Source organism: Vombatus ursinus, unplaced genomic scaffold, assembly GCF_900497805.2.
Source record: "Vombatus ursinus unplaced genomic scaffold, bare-nosed wombat genome assembly UNPS02011700.1, whole genome shotgun sequence".
Classification (NCBI taxonomy): Eukaryota; Metazoa; Chordata; class Mammalia; order Diprotodontia; family Vombatidae; genus Vombatus; species Vombatus ursinus.
Genome location: NW_020951478.1, coordinates 6,324,893 through 6,346,136, shown reverse-complemented (window position 1 = coordinate 6,346,136; position 21,244 = coordinate 6,324,893). Strand labels below are relative to the sequence as shown.

Here is a 21,244-nt window from a genome sequence, read left to right as displayed (position 1 = left end):
GAGCTGCTAGGGTACTTCTTAAGAGTGAAACTGTTGTCACACTGGTAAGTAATTAAAACATTTAAATTCTAAGTACATGAAATTTTTTACTGTATTCAATTAGCTGACAAATGTTCTACTTGTTCACATATGCAGCTATAGTATAATTATGGGACATTATAAAATTGAATTGTATTCCATTATATAAACGAACATAATTCCCCACATAAATGTTTTGAAGTTTTTAGATCACATAAAATAGATATTAAAAATCAATGAAAAATTAAAAGGAACATGAGAAAACAATCAGGTGTTAATAGTAATGTCACTAACTATGAGATGAAATTTCTAATTAGTCACAAAGAATAAAAAATAATGAAGCTAACTCAAGTATCCTTACTGATAATACAAATAAAATGAAATCCAGAGATAACCCTCATACCTCAATTGAGCCACTAAGGTTTGCTTCCTCTGGTACCAAGCCTATTTGATAACATTTTTCTTTTCCAAATGAGTGTACTAAGAATTAATTTAATTTTATGAGTTATTCTAATTTTTTTTAAATGTGGGTCACAGGCATACACAACAGTTCTAATTCCCCTAAATGCCCCCAAACATTTCAAAAGCTAATAAACTGTATTCTTGATTAACTCTTTAAACCACATCATCTGAGGCAGGTTGCTTCATACTTTAATTACGGCAAATCAATTATATTTTTTATCATTTAGTTAACAGGCCTTCTATACAAAAAAGAAACTTACCCAAAATTTGCTTTCAAAAACAACTTATTCAATTCCCGACTACCTGCCCCCTCCATAAAAGGACCACAGAGAAAGATCACTGTGTGTATATATACATATTTAAAAGTAGCTTATGAAAGTAAAACTTTAAATAGGTGCCTAATAAGTAAAAATCCTAACTAGTCCTTTCAGCTCCAGAAGGAGGCCTATTCCAATTAATCCTTGCCAATGTGTGTATATATAGGAGGAAACAGGAATAGTTAAGCATACTACTGTCTTAGCACTTAAATCGGAAATGTAGCAGTTATAACATCTCTAAGGAATCAGTTGTTTCCATTGCTGGAAAATGATGAAAATACTTGTTCTACTTATCTTAGATAACTTGTGAGAAGTCCTCTGAGAATTGTAAAGTACTATGTTAATGCTATCTATTAGCATTTCCAATTGTCCAACATGCCTACTAGCCTTAGTACTGAAATGCATCTACAGCACTGCAATGGTTCTCCTCAACATGCTCCACGAAATTAGTAAATATGGTTTAAGTCAGAGGTGCTATACATGCCACCTGCCTGCCATAAGGGCTACAACACCTGACTGTGGCCAGAACCAGATTTCGATTTGAGTTTGACACCATTGGCTTAAGGTACCACGAGTGCTACTGCTGCTGCAAAGATTCAAGGATTGGCACTGGCTAGGATAAGTTGTATTCAAGTGGGCAGGATTCCCAGCTTACATCCCCTCATCCCCTCCCACTGTCAGACAGACAAGACACATACCACTCTGGTTATCTTGGTCTAAGCAAAGAGGAAGAAGGTACTTTCTACCATGAAGACTGATAGCTACATTCTTCAGGGCAAAGTGTACAAATTAGAAAAATAAGAATTTGGGAAAACTATCACGTTTCAAAAGATTCTCATTATCTTAAAAAAAAGAAAACCCAACCCTTTTCCAGCTTTCTAAATCCCTAGAACTGTGAGATGTTCCCTACCACTGTCACCTTAAAAAATGGAGAAATTAAATTAGGTGAAGCCTCAGTTTCATGCTATGTTACTTGGACAAGTTTCTTAACTCCTCTGCTAAGTGTCGATTATAATTTAAAGTTTCCATCATGGGAAGATAAAAGTAAAGTAGGTAAGTTTTTTTGTTTTGGTTTTTTTTTTTTCTGCTTAGGCAATGGGGTTAAATGACTTGCCCCGGGTCACACAGCTAGTGAGCCTTATGTGTCTGAGGCCAGATTTGAGCTCAGGTCCTCCTGAATCCAGGGCCGGTGCTCTATCCACTGAGCCATCTAGCTGCCCCAAAGTAGGTAAGTTTTAAGAAACAGTGTGTTCAGGTATCCAGTTGCCTATGATTTATGAAAGAATTTCTTTAAAATGATTTATAATGTTGCCAGGTTATTTGAGTTGGGTGGTATTTTTAAATTATTTTCACATAGGTGTTAAGTAGCAGGGGGCAGAATTAAAACCCAGATTCTGACCAATTCTGGCTCTCATTCTACTATGCCACACAGCCAAGGTTTCTATATATAATTCACACTGCCCTTTTATTATTCAAAATTCATCACCAAATGCCACTTTGTTTTTTCTCTGATGTATACAAAATATATCAGGAGAAAAAAATTTTTTAAAGTAATTAGAAAAGGATGATCCACTTCCAATGTTCTTATTTAGTAGTTTATCTAGACCCACAGTCAATTTCTAATACCTAGCATTTCCATTCATATCCGTAACAAACCTTGATTTCATTCAGCCTTAAGGATATCATCATCGAGCACATTAGCTCTTCTGTTAACAGTCCAGAATTGTTCCTTCCTGCTCTGATGAAGCCTATAGTCTACAGGGCCTGAAATGAGATTTCAGATTCCCTTGATCCTGGCTCTGCTACATATTACACGTCATCTTGTGCAAGTCACGACCTCTCTAGGCTTCAGCTTCCTCTTGTGTAAAATAAAGGAGTTTGATTTTTCCAAGCCAGACCCCTATGATTGCAGGAGGGGTTATGAATAAACTATTGGAAAATGTCTTTCAAACCAAAATACTTAGTTTACCTGCACCCAAAAAAGGTAACCCACACATAGGCAAGCTTACGAGAACTCTACCTAATTTTGGTGCTTTTTATCAATCTAAGATATAATACTCTCTAACTCCTATATGAGAAGGTAGTAGAGGTTGGGTGTTTAATTGGATAGACAGGTTTCCAGTTCCTCCTGAGTGAAATCTTCAGCTTGGCTTCATTCTTCATTTATTTGTTGTATACAAAATCCCAGGTGACAGTGCAATATTGTAATGTATTACATAAACCATGTAAATACTTAATATGTGACTTGTACTATCCATGTATTACTCAGACTATTATTGGCCTAAAATAGATAATGAAGAGGTGCATGCATAGTCCTCCATGTCAAACTCTATGGTTTATTTAATTACTAAATCTTGAGGCTTTAATTCCTTATACAATTTGGCAGAGCACAGAAACCAGAAGCAGATGCAAAGGAGGGCACAGTCCGAGATGATCTCTAAGGTCATTTTTATATAGATATATACTGTATATACAGATAGACATAAAATATATACACAGATGTATATATACATATATAAATATCTATATATACACACTAACATTTTCACTTCAAGTTTTTATTTAGAAATTCTAACTACTTATTTATAATACTCAATTTATTATAAGCCAACAGAAGTCATAACTGAAAAGAATCAGGAAAATAAAGAAAGGATGCTTTTGTTTTACATCATCATAGCAAAAGAGCTTATTGAATGGACAAGTAAGAGAGGGGTTAGAAAATATAAGAATGCTAATGATAAGCATACACTCTAAAGCAATAGTTAATGAGCAAATCTGCTAATGAACCAAGAACATAAAGGGATGGTTCTTTCCTTAAACAGAGCATCTAAACTGTACGACTCAGTTACTCTGATTATGAAGCAGACCTACAAGCCTGCGTACTTTAGGTTCAGCAAACAGTCTAATCTACAGCTGTGTGGGGGCAGGGGGGTGGGGAGGGGGGCTTCTTGGCCATTACTGTTAGTCCCCAGAAATCATTCATAGACAGCAGCCTAACTGCTGCCCCTTGATTTTTTTCTAATACTTTTTAAATAGGATATTCCAACATATTCAACAGGCATACTCCTTAGCTATCTAAATCCCTGGCACAGTTGACAGTCAAGGATTAGCACAATAATTTCTGCTTCATAACTACATTTTGATTTTAGAAGACAAAGAATCAAAAAGGAACTCAATAGTTACCCAAATTGCTATGTCTAAGTAGGTTCCTTTATCCAAAATAATAAGAGGGAATAGCCCACACTTCCTTTAGTGAAGTTAGCATTAGGTCTCTGATGTTTTAAAAAGTTTTTGTTTTAATCACAAAACATCTCTTCCAGACAAGTTTCCACCTCACCAACAGATCTCATACATCTATGAAACATGTTTACAAAGCTATGTAAATACATATTTAAGATGAGAATTACAGAGTATGAAACTGCAAGTTTTATCTCATTTTGCTAATTATACTAGCTTTCCACATAGAATTCTCAATATCTACAAAAGTACAGGCTTCAGTATTTCATTTAGGCATTAGAAATTACTTCTGTAACCTCTTTTAAACTGAAAAAACGCCAACTATTAGAATCATTAGGAAAACTCCATTTGGTCAATAAGAATTAAAAAGGCTACAGGGGGTTGGAGTCAGAGGATGTGGGTTCAAATCCCAGCTCTACCCATTTTTTAACCCATGTGACTTTGAACAAGATACTTTACACCTCTTCCAGGTCTCAGTTTTCTAATCTGCACAATGAGGGTATATGACTATCTCCCAAAACAAGCATTATGAATTCTAGGTCCTTTCCAGCTCTCAGTCTAGGATCCCATGATTTTGGTATAATGATAAAATAACTAGAAAATACCAACAAAAATAAACCATCACAAGCGTTTTTAGGTCTGTTTCCTCACATTTCTACAAATTCTATACATACCATATAACAATTTTTATCCTTCATTCTTACTAGAAATATATATTTTGATAACTTTCCTGTTAACAATAATGTCCATGAGACAAGCAGAAAAACAAATGTTGATTTCATTCATTTTACCTATGTATATCCATAGGAACAACACTGATAATTTTTTTCTACCTATTCTATTTACAAGACAAATTTAAATTCACACACTATTAAAAAAAAAAAACCACCCTATTTTATCACTGTTTTGTGGTTCATATAAGACAAACTGATAATGAAAACATTCTCTAACAATTTCTACCTATGAAAGAAATCAGGATGGAAAAATGAAACAAAACAAAAGTAATGTAAATCTGATATGTATGACATATATACAATATTAAAAAAATCTTTAAACAATAATGATTTCATTTGGATATGCTAAAAGACAAAGTGGATGACTAAGCCTTATGTGGAAGAAAAGATATTCATGTTGGCCAGTGGGTAGGGGAAGAAGAAAAAGAAATTCCAGGGAACATATCAATAAACTGTTCAAAGGGATATGAAAGAGCTCTTTAACCTGGAGTCTATGATCTTGTTGAATGTTTTATTTTGCATATTTCAGCAGAGCTTCCTTTGTAAAAAGGGTCAACAGGCTTCACTAGACTTTCAAAAGGTTCTACGACACACACAAATATCAGAATCCCAGGATAAAGAGTTCCCCGAGTAGAAGGGTCCTCAGAGATCAGTCATATAGTTCAACCCCTTAATTTTATATTTACAGAGGAGGAAACTGAGGTTCAGAGCAGTTAAATGACTTTCACAAAGTCAACGGTAGTATCAGATGGGAAACTCAAACAGGATCCTCTACGTCACAGCCTCTAACTCAATGCTCTTTCTACTGTACCATGCTGATCTGACAACTTTTAAATTAAAAAAAATTTTTTGAAAATGCATACACTTAATATTTAGTAGTTCTCTTGGAAGTACTCACTTTTTAAGCAAGAAAACATTTTGTAAAAACAGCTTTGGTTTAGAAATTTACATTCATCATCTCTAATCCATCCCATTCCTACTACCCTACAAAAGGAAAGAGATTAGATACCATTAAACTGTCAAGCATATTAAATATTACCTAACAAATGTTGGTTTTTAATTTCAGGAAAAACTAAAGCAATTTCCAAATATATTATCTTTCCAATAATATGTGACTGTCCATGAAAAGTGCAACAATATAGAAATCAAACTATTAAGTAAAACATTTTTTTCCTTGGAATCAGAAGAATTAACTACATGGATTCAAACATATTGCAGGTCAATGCCATAGAACATAACAATTACACACAATATTAAAACTAATAGACACAATCACTGTATGTGTTCATGCTATCTCCCAAGACTAATACTCTTTTGCACAGACCATTTCTCAATATTCAATAAGTTTCAGGGTTTTAAATTTTGGTTTTTGCTAAAAATTGTTTTAATTACAGTAAGAGGTACTATGGTACAGCGAAGCAAGAGCTAGCCTGAAGTCAGGAGGATCTTAGGTTCAAATTCGGTTCAAATTCTACTCTGAAATAGATAGGCTTATGTCACATGACCCCTGACAAACCACTTATTCTCTCACTGCCCCAAGCAATAGAGAGCCCTCAGAGGGCTTCTGGCCCAAACCTGTCAAATCCTCTCATTTTTAAATCTATGATCCTTTGAAATCTTAAAGATTAAGTTTTAAGTAATTTGTCTTAATAAATCAAGACTTTTAAAATTTTAATTTTCACTCAAAATAGAGGGGAGAAGAGAGAAAATGTTAATGTTTAGAAATCCAAGTAGTTAGAATACATTTAAGAATTTATATATTTAAGCAATTTACTATGTCTTTCAAGTGAATATTAAATGAACAACAATCAATATCTAGGTTAGAATCCCTTTCTCTGGTACAGAAATGTTTTCTTTTAGAAGTAGCATTTTAGATAAGAGTGGGCTAAAAGGGATGGAGGACATGGGGAAATGCAGGATTGGGGGGGGGAAGTACATAGGTAAGAGAGCCACACACTTAAAAGAATGTCCTAGAAGTAACATTCAGGACTTTGTTTAAATAATGGATCAAATATTAAACAATCTAAGTATAAGAAGGATTAAAGAATCATTCGTGGCTCTGTGAAAAAAAAACATGGTAGGAAATTCAATAATTGATAGCATTAGTATTAATGCATCAAAGGAAAGGAATGAAAATGACTAATAATTTGAAACAATTTAAAATAACTCTAAATTTAAACTAAATTCTGATAGATTTGGATACAATTACCATAGAATGAACAGATTATTAGATACTAGAGACTACAGATTACTAGTAAATGAAAAAGTACTAGGAGTCAAACAGGTCTGACATCCAATCTGGAGTCAGACAGATTGACACTGGAAAAATATCAGTGTATGATAAATAAAATGTTGTTTATGAAGTTATTAATAATCATAAGTATAAATACTTGTAAAATGTTAAATTGAAACAAAGTATATAGACAATCCTAAACTGAAAAGAACCCAAACCATGAAAGAACACACAAATCACACAAAATAAGACTTAAAAATGACAGGGGAAAAAAAGTGGAAAAAGTAAAAAGAGATCTGCAATGGGCATGGGAAGCTAAACAAGTATCAAGAAACCAGATTCAATCTGTGTCTCAACTTAAGATGTTATTAAAAACTGATCTACATTGTACATTACCTACTTACAATATAGAAGGCCCATGTTGACAGAAACAAAATACTATGATTGAACTGCACCTTTAACTCAAATACTAGTCTCATTACTAAGCACTGTAATAGCATTAAGGTGGCAAGCACAATTGGCTCAACAGGGTACGTGAAAAAATTAAAATTTTAAAAGCAATTTCCTTCTAAATCTATTCACTTAAAATCATCAAACTTACATAAGAAACAACTGAGTCAGAACAACTGAGTAATATGTATGAGATGGGAAATCCTACACAATTATTTTTTACTATATTAAAGAAGAATGTGTGTGACTCACAGGAGACAGAAGTAATACTAGTGAAAAGCTAGCTGGACTTAGGAGTTAGAGTCATGGGGTTCAATTTTCTCCTGACACTTAATGACCGTGTGACCATCAGGCAAATCAATAAACCACTCTGATTCTCAATTCTGATTCCATAAAACTAGGGAAATACTTGCACTATCCCCACAGGACTGTTTTCAGCATCAAAATATGTATGTAATCCTTAAAGTGCCATACAGTAATCAGCTATTATTATTATTATTGTTGTTGTTGGACAGATAAGTGGCGTGGCCTGAAGAGTAGCAAGCCTCAAGTTCAAATCCGGCCTTACTAGCTCTATGACCCTGGGCAAATCACTTAACCCTGTTTGCCTCTGTTTCTCATCTGCAAAATGAGCTGAAGGAAATGGCAAACCACACCAGTATATCTGCCAAGAAAACCCCAAATGGAGTCACAAAGAGCAGGGCACGACTGAAACACATTACTATGGAGTACAAAAACAAAGGAAGGGAAAAATTCTAACTGGGATTTCATAAGGAAAAATTCAAGACTGATATAAAATCTATTTTTAAAAATTGGTGGTGATGCAATTTCTTTTATTTTTAATTTTAGAAGAAATACTGATAATAGTTTTTCCCCAATCCATAACACACAAGCATAGAATTTGGCAAATATTACCAGAATAGGTTACTGGATTATTAACTCTTAAACTGGGTCATGTTTTGAAAAGAAACATTCAAAGTGAAAATAGTACTTAAAACAACACTGAAACCTGCCCCCCCCCCCCGCAACATACTCAACAACTTTATCTTTGAAATGTGCCCAAGAGCCTTGAAGTCAAATTCTTATCACCAAGTAGGTAATGTGGATTTGAGTTATTCCATAAACTATTATTACATACAACTGATAACCTACATAAATGCCATGATACTCCCCTATAGCAAACACTAACTTTGCTATAAAACTGTAGTAAAATAATCCTCCTTTCAAAACTTGCCTTCAAAATCAAAATACTTCCTTCAAGGGCATTATACCTTCATCTAAATTTTGAAATACCCTTAACATATACAAAAGTATATACATGCACATGTGTATATGCATACACAGACATTTATGTCAGTGTGCAGGGGTCCTATATCAAACAAGCATGATTGGTTCCAAAATTGAGATATAAGTATTCTGTAGATGAAAACGACTACTTCAAAATCAAGTTTAGTAAGAGGGTTTAATCAATATTTATAAATATGCTTCACACACTTAGACACTTTGCAAACGAGACAATCTAGAGAAGAGCACTGTTTTGAGGAATCAAATTTCAATTATACCAATGATCTATTCTGACCATAGGTAGTATCTAATATTTCTGAGAAAACTCAGATCTAGGAATACAGATAAGCAAACCATAAAATGCTTATTTTTGATATAAAGGACAATCTAATAACTGTAGTTTTCTTACATATAGCTTTCCAAAATTCAAGACCTTTTTTTGCTTTTTTAGACAATTGGGGTTAAGTCACTTGCCCAGGGTCACACAGCTGGTGAGTGTCAAGTGTTTGGTTTGAGATCACATTTGAACTCAGGTCCTCCTGACTTCAGGGCCGGTGCTCTATCCATTGTGCCACGTAGCGGCCCCCAAAAATTCAAGACTCTTAAAGACACAAAAACTGAATCTTTTCCTCCCATTCACTGGATTAGTCATGTATGTCTAATCATTCATTAGTTACATAATTTATTACTAACTGGAACAATTTCCAAGATACTTTTCAAGTGGTTTCGCACATATACAGACTTCTTGTAATTTCCAAGTTTCTTAAAAGGAAGATCATAAAGCCTTTTTTCACATTTCACATGGGCTTCCCCACTTAATTTAAGGAACCCTGAAGTTCATCTTTTTCATATTCTTTCAGCTCAGAGAGGTCTGGTACAGATCCACTGGACAAAAAGCATCTTTTGATTTTGTAAATTAATCCATTTAAATAGTTTAAAGACTATATACAAATATGGTGGTAAAGTTATCATGAAACAAACACTTTGGCTATGCTGAAGCAACAGGAAAAGCACACTACTACATTCCTGCTACTGCTCCTAGACTTTTTAATCTACTAATCGTATGTCTGAATGTCTTCGTATCTGCTACGTGATAAAAAGGATTTTTAAAGTTATGTAACTATAATAACAAAGTCTTTGACTTGAACTCAAATTTTGGGGGACAGTTATTCTGGCATGCACACCATACCTACAACTAGGAATATGAGGCTTATCAAATTAATAATGGATACCAAGAATGATGCCTCAAGGTATAAACCTCTTGTAAACTTCTGTCTTAAATGAAATCACTTACTTGCAAAGTAGTTTGAAGTGTTAGAATTTAACACCTTGACTAAATCGTGTCTAAGACCTGAATATACATGATTAAAACGACAAGAGTCTACGTTCACGTCCGGATTCCTTCTGACACTGCTCAGCAGCTTCTGAGGGAGGCTCATTTTCACATGTATCCTATCTTCTGAGAGTCCTGCTCTGCTACTCTCACAAACACCTTCCAAGTAGTGACCTTTTATCCTATTAAGAACTCAACAATACCCATGGAAGCACTTCAAATTTGGTTTCTCAGTGATGAAATCTAACATACTATGAAGGAAACTATCTTCTGAGGCCAAAACACACAAAAAATGTTCTAATACCACTATAATCCAGAGTTATCACCTCGTAATATAGTATGGATTTCAAAGAGGCAATGGTTTGGCTTTTTTTTTTTTTTTTTTCCCAAGAAAATGAAATATCAAACTCCTTGAGTTATCATTCATAAATCCAGCTGTTCTATTTAACATACAACTTTGGGAAAGTTAAGTTTGTCAGTTTCTGCTGAAATATGGGGATGCTAATAACTTCCAAATTTAAAAAAAAATTATATTATGCCTTCACATATGCCAAGTTCTCTTAAAATGTTTAAAACATAATTCAAGATTATCTACACATCTTAAACCAAAATGGTAACAATCACCTCCAAAGAACCCTCACTGAAAAAATTTAACCAAAATAGAAAAAAAATTGTATTGAATGTTACTTTGTAAAAAAAATGTAATTGATAGTGCTACAATAGTTAAAATGTTAAATACAGGTTAATAGTCAAGCCAAGCAATTAATAAAGGATGAGTACTTTTTCAGTAAAAATGTTTTGCTTTCACAACAGAAAGTTGTAGAGATGTTATAATTGTGCCTTTCAATTAAAAATATAATTTACCTAATATCCACAAGTCTTAAAATGAGAAATTCACAACCTCTGGGGTTGTATCCTCTATAAATGATCTCAAATTCTAAGAATCCATAAGCATAATAACATAGAGAATTCCTTGGAAAAACACTGGTTTTTCAGTGAAGTGTGGAACTTCTACATTCATTTTAAGTTAGGCATTATTGCTTCAACATATCAATGGGCAATAATGAGGTTAAATGACCTGAGCATTTGTTCCCTTCCCCCTCCCCAAAACCAGGCCCATACTCTAAAATCAAAGTAATTTCCATATCATGAAAAGTTTAGTTGAGTTATTTGAACTATAGAGATCAAATTACAAGACACAGTGTACAAGAAACTTCTATATCTAAAGCTTAAAATGTAAAATTTATATCAAGTGATTTTATCTATTTCTCATCACACCTTGATCCCCCCCCCAAAAATGTTTCAGAATATTCTATTTATTTTCATTCAAAAAATTTAACATTTGACCTTCAAGCTTGAGTTTTAAATACTTCAGTGCCTAATTACATAACCTCTCTTCCCTTGGAATTATTCATAGTAAGAAATAGTAATGGAGAAGGAAATGGCAAACCATTCTAGTATATTCACAAAGAAAACCCTGTGGACAGTACTAGCATGCTATGGTCCACGAGGACACCAAGAATTGGACAGGAGTGAAAGACTGAACAAACGAAACAGTAAGTCTACTATCATAGCCATTACAAGCTTAGATCTCATCTTTGTTACAAGCATACCTCATTTTAAACAATGTGTTGTTAAAAGTGCTTAGAGGCCCTCCTGAGTAAGAAAACCATTAACCATCTATTAAGCAAAGCATATTTTTGCAACACAAAGTCTCTAAAATATGTATCTTAAAAAAAAAAGATACCATTTCTATGTACACACACCCACCCACATACATGCATATACATATATATGCTCTTAATAAACCAGGAAAACCCTTTTATTCCATGCTTTTAAATGACAAACTTCTTTGATCACACTTTTTAATCAGTGTATTACTACTACATTGCACAGAGCTTTGGTAAAAACTTGTGCTATCATGCAATTCAGTAGTAGAACTATTTTTCAGTACATAAAGCAGAAAGTGTTTACTGCTGCTATTTATAAATTTAAACAAACAAAAAGACAACCAGCAGGCAAAATCATTTATAAAAATAACCACTGATTTCCACTTCCGATTGGCAATGGAACTAAATTTGGTAGCAATAAAGTGTCTGTCTATACAGCCTGATGATCTCTAGGAATTCCTCTATGCTTTACCTTAATGACCCAAGTATGTCAGTTTTGCAATTAGAAGGACTGCGTGAAATCCCAGCTCAACTACTAGCCAAAGTGTCCTCCTCTTGTTGAGCCTTAGTTTCTTCATACATACGTGAGATGAGGGGGTTGGAGATGATCTCAAAAATCCCTCCTCTTCTAAATCTACCATCCTGCCTTTCATCTGTAAAGCATTTTATAATCTGAATTAAATTCAAATTCTCCCATGGTTCTCACAACAACCTGATGAGCTAAGTAGAGCAGGCAGCATCATCTCCATTTTATAGTGGATGAAACTGAGAAACAGAAGGGTTAATTAAGTAAGTTGGCTAAAGTCATACAAATCAATTAAAGTTGGAGCAATAATCCAACCTCCAAAGCCCATGGGCACCATGCTTCTCACTATACCAAACTACTAGCAGCAGGAAAACCCACATTCTAGGGCAAAAATTAATTCTGGAGAAATTTATGCAGCTGTATAAAGCAAGAAAAATAACTGTGTTAAGGGCAGTGAAAAGGTACAGGGATAGAGAGATCTATTCACCATTACACTAATAGCTTAAACTCTTTTCGTGAATAGAGAATATTTGATTGTCTCCAGTTTATTTCCTTATGGGAAAAAGGCTGCAGAAAAAAAAAATACAGACTTTAAATACTTCAAAAAAGGAAGGTACATTGACAGGAGTGGATACTTCTCCAAGTTAAATTTCATGAATAAGAAGAGATAAAATTATCCATCATTTAAATGGATTTTTATATCAAACTGGAGAATAAAATGTTTAAATGAAGTAATTCTACTTAAGTATCCTACTTGAGTACTCTAAATTCCATCACTTCATCAACAAATGGAAAAATTAATATTGCAATAATAAAAAGGCATTTTTAGGCAATGAAGGCACCAGGCACATACAGATGTCCCTTTTTTCCTTCAAATGGCTGAATTTTAAAATGGAATTCCACATTATACACATATAGCCTGAATAATCTGGTTTCAATCTTCAACTAAATGCTTGAACAATTAAAATAACTAGGCATTCAAGATTATAATTGGTTCATATAAAAAAATAGGGCTATCAAAGCTTATAAAAAGTAATTTTTTTTAAAAATGACCTGTAATTTCTACAGTGAACAAACTTCCTCCACCGAGGATGCACCTATAATTTATGTAGTAATGAGAGCTTCTTGGATACAAAGTGAGGTTAAAGATTTCCTACAATATGGATTAGAGGTAAAATTTGAACCTGGGTCATCCCATTTCCAAGGCTGACCAGAGACTCCATCCACTACAAAACACATTAATTTTTAAAATTACCCATTGAATAAAGGGTAAGCATTACCCTTTTAATAGTGTAATAGTTATGCAGGCATATTTTACATGCCATATGAACACACTAATTTTATGTCACTAGTTAAGGGAATGAAAAAAAGACAGCAAGTCAGAGATAAAAATGTCAAGTTTCAGATGAGAATAGCCTCAAAATAAAGGATGAAAAGCTAAATATAGCTTAGAAATTCTTTTTACAATGTTTCACTAACTAAGGACACAAGGAACTGGAAAATTAGGAACTAAAGTACACTTTAACTTAAACATGTCCTAATTTCATACATAAAGGCAGAGATTCATTCAGATCTTTAATGGGCGTATATAAAGTGCATCCTTTGAAAGCATATTTTTTAATATTTTAGTTTAAAATTGATCTCCAAAAGTAATTTAATGGTAAGATGCTTAAGTGTATATGTAGTGTCATTACACTTTCAGTTAAGATGTCGCTATAACTAGACAAGTAAAATTTGGATATCACACTAGTTTCTATTTGGAGAAAAATACCTGAACTGAAAAATATATTCACTGATTGACTGAATACTTTTTAATTGAGTACATTCAATTGTGGATGGTAGTGGTGCTTGGTACATATTATTGCAGAAGGTTGGGCAGACGTGTTTTCAGGGACTATTAACAAGAAACCTTTCACCTTCCCTTAATAGCTTCAATTCCATAATATTTGTCTGCAGATTATGCCAATGGTCAACACCAAAAAAGGTGTTTTATTTGTTTTTTACTTGTTAACTTGTTTTACTAAAAGATTTTCCAGTAAGGCAAAATGAGTAGTGGTGAAAAAAAACTTTCCAGCAGTTTTTTGGTTCAAGTCACACATTAAGTTATAGCACATTTTTGCTTGAATGTATATGTGCACATATACAAGCACTGGCTTTGTTATCCAAAAACACGTTAGAATTCTGATACCATCACAGCTCATTTTGGGGTCGATGTTGCTCATCTGTAAAATAAGCTTGGAAAAAAGATGATCCCAAAGATCTCTTCTAGCTCAAAATCCTATTCATTTGTATATCCAGTTTAAGAGAAAAGTAAAATGGGCAGCTGGGTGGCACAGTGAACAGAGCACCAGCCCTGGAGGACCTGAGTTCAAATTGGCCTCAGACACGTAACATTTACTAGCTGTGTGACCTTGAGCAAGTCACTTAACTCCATTGCCTAGCCAAAAAAAAAAAAAAAAAAGAGAAAAGTAAAACACCAGAAGTTTAACAGATATATAGGAATGAGAAAATATTTCATAATGGACTTTACCATCTAAGATCTCTCAGCTTACTTATTATTTTCCCATACTTTATCTAGTTAAGACTATTTATACACCCGCCTAATTTAAGATTTGCTAGAGTTGCAAGAATCTTAGAATTTCTCCATGGTTGACAAAGGTCCCTCAGAATTTCCTTGGGCCCACTTGACTTCAGGCATAACAAAGGTACCTGGGCAAAAAGGAAACCTAGAAACTTTACTTGTCTAGTCTTAAGTATTTATATCAGGATTTAAATGTACCTGAATCTTTTGAGGTTATTTTATTTAGTTCATTACTACTTCAAATTGACAATTATGTAAGCTTTCATTTGAGAAATTTTTTTCAGCTACTTGAATATAAATGTCTTAATTTTTTCCTGTACCAGTATAGCACTTAAAAGCATTTATATAAACTTAAATCCAAGCTTAGTTCAAAACTCCAGGATTCATTTCATCAACAGGGAGACACCCTCCATAACTTAGATGGGTATTATAAAGCCTCATCAGGTTTGTCTTCTTGAGCTGACGTGGCACAAAAAAAATTCACCATTTAGTGGCCAACTTTCTAGTGATGGCTCTCTGAACTTAAGGATGGCTTTCAGAAACTGGAAATATAGTCCCATCACTTGGCTAGCAGTCAAAAGTCTTTCAAGCTTGATAGGACCTGCCACAGCTTATGATCAAACTGGCATTACTGCTGAGGCCAAGCTGACCTTCACATCATGATGAAGCAGCTGAAGTACGAGCACTTCAGCGCTCTAAATTCATACTTATTCTTCAAAATACGACTAGAGCTGTAGTACTCAACTACATCAATCCCCTATATCTCTATAAAATTCAGACATGCCAAAACTGGAAACGCCTCAAGGGTTCTTGCCCTATCCTAGTTATGTCATATTCAGCAGGACCATCATACTGCAAAAACTTTTTATCAGGTTTGAGTTTAAATGCTAGTGTGTTCCAGTCAAAAGTTTCTATCTGGAAACAGAAAGACAGAAAATGAACAAGTCCTTCCACACCATTAGTCTATTTCTTACATACAAGAAACTTAATATTCAAATAACTTAATCATTTGAATTGATGAAATGTGATGAATAAGAGATCTCATAGTTTTTCACAAACTAACAACTTTAAAACCTGTAACAGGGGGTGATATATTCAAATTAGATGAATTGAGTCCGTGAAAGAGCATGTTATTTATATACTACCACATAAGAAAGCAAAAAAGAAAATCCATTACCCTTTCACAGCACCAATGACAAACTTACAAACTCCCTGGCCAAAGAGGAGTTTTTAACTGAAGAGAGCTGGCAGAAAGTGAACTGGGAAGCTGGGGATGGGGAGCAGAGAAGAGACTAGACTAGAACAGATATAAAAAGAAAAAACAGAGATACAAGAGGACAACACTAACACAGCTAGGTAAAGAAAGGATTCTGAAACAGTACGTGACATCAAAGGCTATGTTGTCAAAATTCATTTTCAGGTTGATCTTCTCACTAATTAGCATAGTAGCCTTGTAATAAATGCTTATCACTTTTCCCTATGGAGATACTAAAAAATATAGTTATCTCAACTGAATTCAGGTATGCTGCTTCTCCTAGAGCAAATTTAGTTTGTAAGAAGCAAAGTGGGAGAGAACAGTCCTACTAACTGGCAGTCATGGTTCATGGGAGCTGAATGGAGCAAAGGCAGATATTTAACTCTAACAGATCCCTGTGGTAGGAGTGGAATGCACTTCCAGGTAACAACTGAACCTCTCGGGTCTTAGGCAGATCTTTTATTTCTCAGGCCAGCAGTCTCATGGAATGTTTTAATGGAGCAACTTGATTACTCCATATCCAACCATCACGCTGATTAGAGAATGGTGTTGCCAGGCTCCAAAAAAGGTCTTGTCTGATCCTCAAATTGATGAGCAGCAGCTGTAATACAGGGACTTAGGGGTTAAGGGTTCTTTCATAGCTTCCAGAGAAACCCAAGGGGTTGAATGTTTTCATATTAACCAAAAAAAAAAAAAAAAAAAAGCTCTTAGGAAAGAGCAAAAGCCTTTTGACCTCTGGACCTAACATTTTAGCTCATTAAAACCAGTAGAAGTCAATTCTGGATCCTTCAAAAAGAAGTTTAGAAATTCTAACGTATTCAAGAGGTTGTTTGAGATTTCTGCACTTAGAGGGGAGTGTACTTTTCTCAGCCTTCAGACAAGTGACATACATGGAATGGATAAGCACTGGTGCAGGAGAGATCCGACTCCCTATCTTTTTTTTTTCTTTTATTAACTAACAGAATGAAGAAAGCCACTAAACACCTAATAATGCCTGTGCCTCAGAGTCCGCACAATGGTTGTACACATGATTGCAGCAGAGCACTACAGTAAGCAGGTGAGATTAGGACCTAACACAGATGTTTCTTCTCTCAATCACAAATTAATTTCAGTATTCTTAAACTGTATTAGGGCAGTAAAATGTCAGCTTATTAAATAAGGAACTGAAGTTCCGAAAACAAATGCTTCCTCAAGAACATGAGGGGACAAAACTATTCTTAGGATGCCCCTAACATGTGTATGTTCGTTCCCCTCCACACCCAGTCAAATCTGCTTTGAGAGTAGGTACATTTAAAATGTTATCTTATGAAGTCTTTGAACTGGAACTGTTTCTTCAGAAAAAAGGAAAATGAACTAGTTTCCCCACTTTAACATTCAACCTACCTGCCCATAGTTGTCTATGCCAGTTACTAATCTATTTAAATTTAATAAATCAAAAGCTGTCCTTAGGGATTGGCCAAGAGTCGTAAGTCCTTCAGCTTGAAGGTTTTTCAGTTCATTCATAAACGTGGCGTGGTTTTCTTTCCATCCAGCCTGAAAAGAGAAATGCAGAATTGTTTATTTTTCAACTATGAAAGGCAGGCAGGTACACAAGGACAGCCCTCAGTGGGTTGCTCCAGACAGCTGCTCTGCTTGCTTTACGCCTCGGTTTCAGTTGTTCACCGAGCACACCAGTGGGCAAACCCAACAAAACCCTCCCCACCTCCCCAGGCCTCTGCCTGGAGCCGGGAGGAATGCGACCCCCAACCCCCCAGGGAAGGCTGGACCGCGTCCCCGGGGCATTCATTTGGGGCGCTGCGGCTTCGGAACGCTCTCTCTCGGAAAGAAGGTCTGATGCGCTCCCTGCTCTCTCCCCCCAAACTTCCAAAGACAGAAGCGGGCTCCATCGGGCTCCCGGGCAGTGCCCCGCCGCGGCCCGACGGGGATCGGAGCGGACACGCAGGTTCCTAGGAGCAGCTCGAGACCCGATTTCCCTTTAATGCAAAACTTGAGCTCGAGTTGCTGCCGCCGCCGCCGCTGTCACTTCTCTAACTTGAATAAATATCCCCCACAGTGCCTTGCTGCCGCTGCCGCTCACACCACACTGGGGGAAATGTCGGCCATGTTGATAGCAGCGCCGCCGCCGCCGCGGGCTGCCCGATCCGGGCGATCCGGGCGGCGTGAAGGAGGTCGCGGCCGCGGCCGCTCCTCTTCTCTCGGCCCCAGAAGTATCGAGGGCAGGGGGGGGAGCGCGGGGGCCGAGAGACGGGAAGAAAAAACGACGGGGGAAAAGGGCCCGAAGCCACGGCGGATGGGGGAGGGGAGCATAATGAAGGGTGAATGGGGAGGGGGGAGGGGGAGCAGGGCGAGAGAGGAAGGAATAAGGAAGGGAAGGCAAGGCAAGGCTCCGGCGAGAGAGCGAAGAGAGAGAAGGAGGCAGGGAGGGCGGGGGCTATTACCTTAATAGCATAGGGAGGCTCTTCGAAAGTGACCAGCATATACCTGTCTCCTCTGCTGGCTGGATCCCGGGCACGGAGCTGCGAGGAAGCGGGAGAAGGGGGGGGAAGAGAGAGAGAACAGGGCGGGCAGGGGGAAGGAAGCACACAGCCTGGGTTACGGGGCATCTTCGCAGGCAAACCGAGCACACCCGGTTCCCCACCGTGCAGCACACACGCAGGGTCCACCCCGCCCCCCCCCAACACTCTCCGGCTCCCGACTGTGCCCGGAGCCCCCCGCCCGACCCCGGATCTCCAGCGCCCGCCCGCTCGCCCGCGGTGGTGGCGGGAGAGGGGGGGTCCCCACGCCTGACTGTTCCCGCAGCCGGGTCTCCCCCACACCCTCGCCACCCCCCCACCCCTTCCTCGTCCGCTCCCCGGGTCCGCCCCGGCCGTGTTTGCCACCGGGCTCGGTCAGTCGGTACCTTCATGAAGGTCTCTACCGCGCCTTTGGCCGTGTCCAGGTAGGTGGTGCCCAGATGGCTGCGCTGGTTCATAGAGGCGGACGTGTCTATCAGGAACAGTAAGATGGGCATAGTGCTGGCCGGGGACACCGGGGCCCGAGGTGGTGGAGGAAGAGGAGGAGGAGATGGTGGTGGTGGTGGAGCTGGTGGAGGAGGTGGAGGCGGCGGCAGCAGCGGCCGCCGCTACGTGGGGCGGGGGAGCGCGGCCCCCGGGAGGAAAACACGGTCGGGGTCTCTCCTCCGGCTGAGGGGAGTTTCTCCCCTTGATAGTTGAGAGGAAACTCCCCTCGCCCCCGGCCGCCCCTCCAGACCCCCACCTCCTTCTGCCTGCCTGCTGGGCCGGGCGCCCGGCCGTCTGTCTGTCCGCCTGCCTGCCCGTCCGTCCGTCCGTCCACCCGCCTCGGGGGTCCCGTCCCCGCTCCCGGCCCCTGTGTGTGTCCCAGCGGGAGACGGGCCTGGCTCCCCACCCCACCCCCGGCGCAGGGAGTGGGGACTTGGGAGCTGGCGAAGAGGGGGTTGGGCTGAGGGGGGGGGAAATTGGCCCTGGGGCTGTTGGGAGAAGTTTCAGGGACTCCCCCCGCTCCCCGGCGGTGTCACCACTTTCTCGGCCCCTCTCGCTACTGAAGCGCTTTTCTCTCTCACACTCCGGTTTTAACTCGGGCAGGGGCTGCTCGGGCTCCGCCCCCCTGACACGTCCCCGTGTCATGTGACGCGCCGCCCCGCTCTTCCATAGGCTGTAGACTGTTCCCTCATTAGAATATTCAAACAGCAGAGGGGCGGGGGAAGTGGGACGGTCGGCTCGGGGGACAGTTATTGAGCACGCGCGGAGGCGAGGTGCCCGGGTGCGCGCGAGAGCTAGCGAGAGAGCAAGCGGGCTGGTGGGCAGGCGCGGAGGCGGGCTTCGGGAAGGGGCGGAAAGGGGCGGAAAGGGGAGGCCGGGTGGGGGAGGGGAGGCGCGCTGGGGCCGGCCAGGGATGTGAGCCTGCGCGGCGGGGCCAGGCGGCTTCTCTCCTTGGCTGTTGGAGGTGATGGGGGTCGGGGGAAAATGGAGGCTGGGCTGAGCCTACCTCAACCCCTCCCCCTTCCCTGAGCGCAGCCCGGGCGGCCCTGGGAGGCGGGTGACGAGGGGGGGAGCGGAGCGGGGCAGGCACACAGGGAAGGGGGGGGCAGGGCAACTGCCGCTGTCGCGGGAGGAGTCAGGCTCCCCAGGGCCGGGCCCCAGCGGCAGGCGGATCCCGGGCCTGGGGGAGGGGATCGCGGGGCTTGTTTGTGACCAGCCATCAGTCTACGCCCCGGGCCCTGCTCTTTCTCTTCAGGCGCCCCGTGCCCGTCGAGGGGGCCAGACACCCGGATGGAGCCGGGGGCTCCGGGCTGGCGTCGGGGAGCTCGCCCCAGCGAGGTGGGGCCAGGCCCCGTCGGGAAGGTTTGGGGGGCTGACTCTCGTAGAGTCGCCCTATTGTGTGCGGTAAACATCCCTGTGGGGAAAGGTGCCAAGCCTAGCGCCCCTGTGCCCCCACGCCCAGAGGGAGCGGGGTAGGTAAGGGGGGAGCTTAATGGCCGAACTGGATTTCGTACCTCCCCGCTTGGTGGGCTGCCTTGCTTACCTGGTGGGGGAGAGGCTCCCCAGGCCTGCCTCGGCCTCCCACCTTCCAAGAACAGTAGTGCACACACTTGCCCCAAATACCGTAAGGGAGAGCCAGCTGGCCAAATGGGTCCCGTTTCTCGTCCTCCAGGTAATAACGGCCTGCCCCAAATCTCACCGAAGAAAAACCCTTAACCAAAGTCCCCCGTACGGAAATCTGACCTTTCAATGGTGATATTTTGGGGATATTTTTGTATATACTACAACTCAAAAATTCTTGCTATCGAGAAACAACAAAGAAAATTTTCCCAACAATATCACAGAATTGCGTTAAAATTTCAACCTAATCTTTGTGGCACCTCTTTTTTTGTTTTAAATAGAAGCTTTAGTACTTAAATTTTTTTTCCCAATCTCTCTAAGATTTGGCCCTCAACTATTTTGTTAATTTAAAATGGAGCTCCTTAACCATTTGTCAAGCATCTGTATATGTACTGCACCATTCTGATTGTGAACTGTACAAAGATGAAATAAAAATTAGACTTTCCCTCAAGGACTTTAGAATCAGGTGGAGAAGATGATACTATAACTAACTATAATACAGATGAATGTGACTTAGTACAAAGG

The 21,244-nt window shown here is 39.2% G+C and overlaps 1 protein-coding gene across 2 annotated transcripts in view; it reads right to left on the bottom strand.

Annotated features, from left to right (window-relative positions):
• INTS6 (integrator complex subunit 6) overlaps positions 1-19,253 on the bottom strand; it is a 107,968-nt gene extending 88,715 nt beyond the window's left edge. For both annotated transcript variants that reach the window (XR_003568635.1, XM_027856899.1), the window contains exons 1-3: positions 19,000-19,253; positions 18,539-18,616; positions 17,484-17,633 (exon numbers count right to left, since the gene is read on the bottom strand). Coding sequence is in view for 1 of the 2 variants with exons in the window: in XM_027856899.1 (XP_027712700.1) it covers positions 17,484-17,633; positions 18,539-18,616; positions 19,000-19,110 (339 nt within the window). In the remaining variant the exon portion in view is untranslated. The remainder of the gene's footprint in view (positions 1-17,483; positions 17,634-18,538; positions 18,617-18,999) is intronic.
• Positions 19,254-21,244: the final 1,991 nt, after the last annotated feature.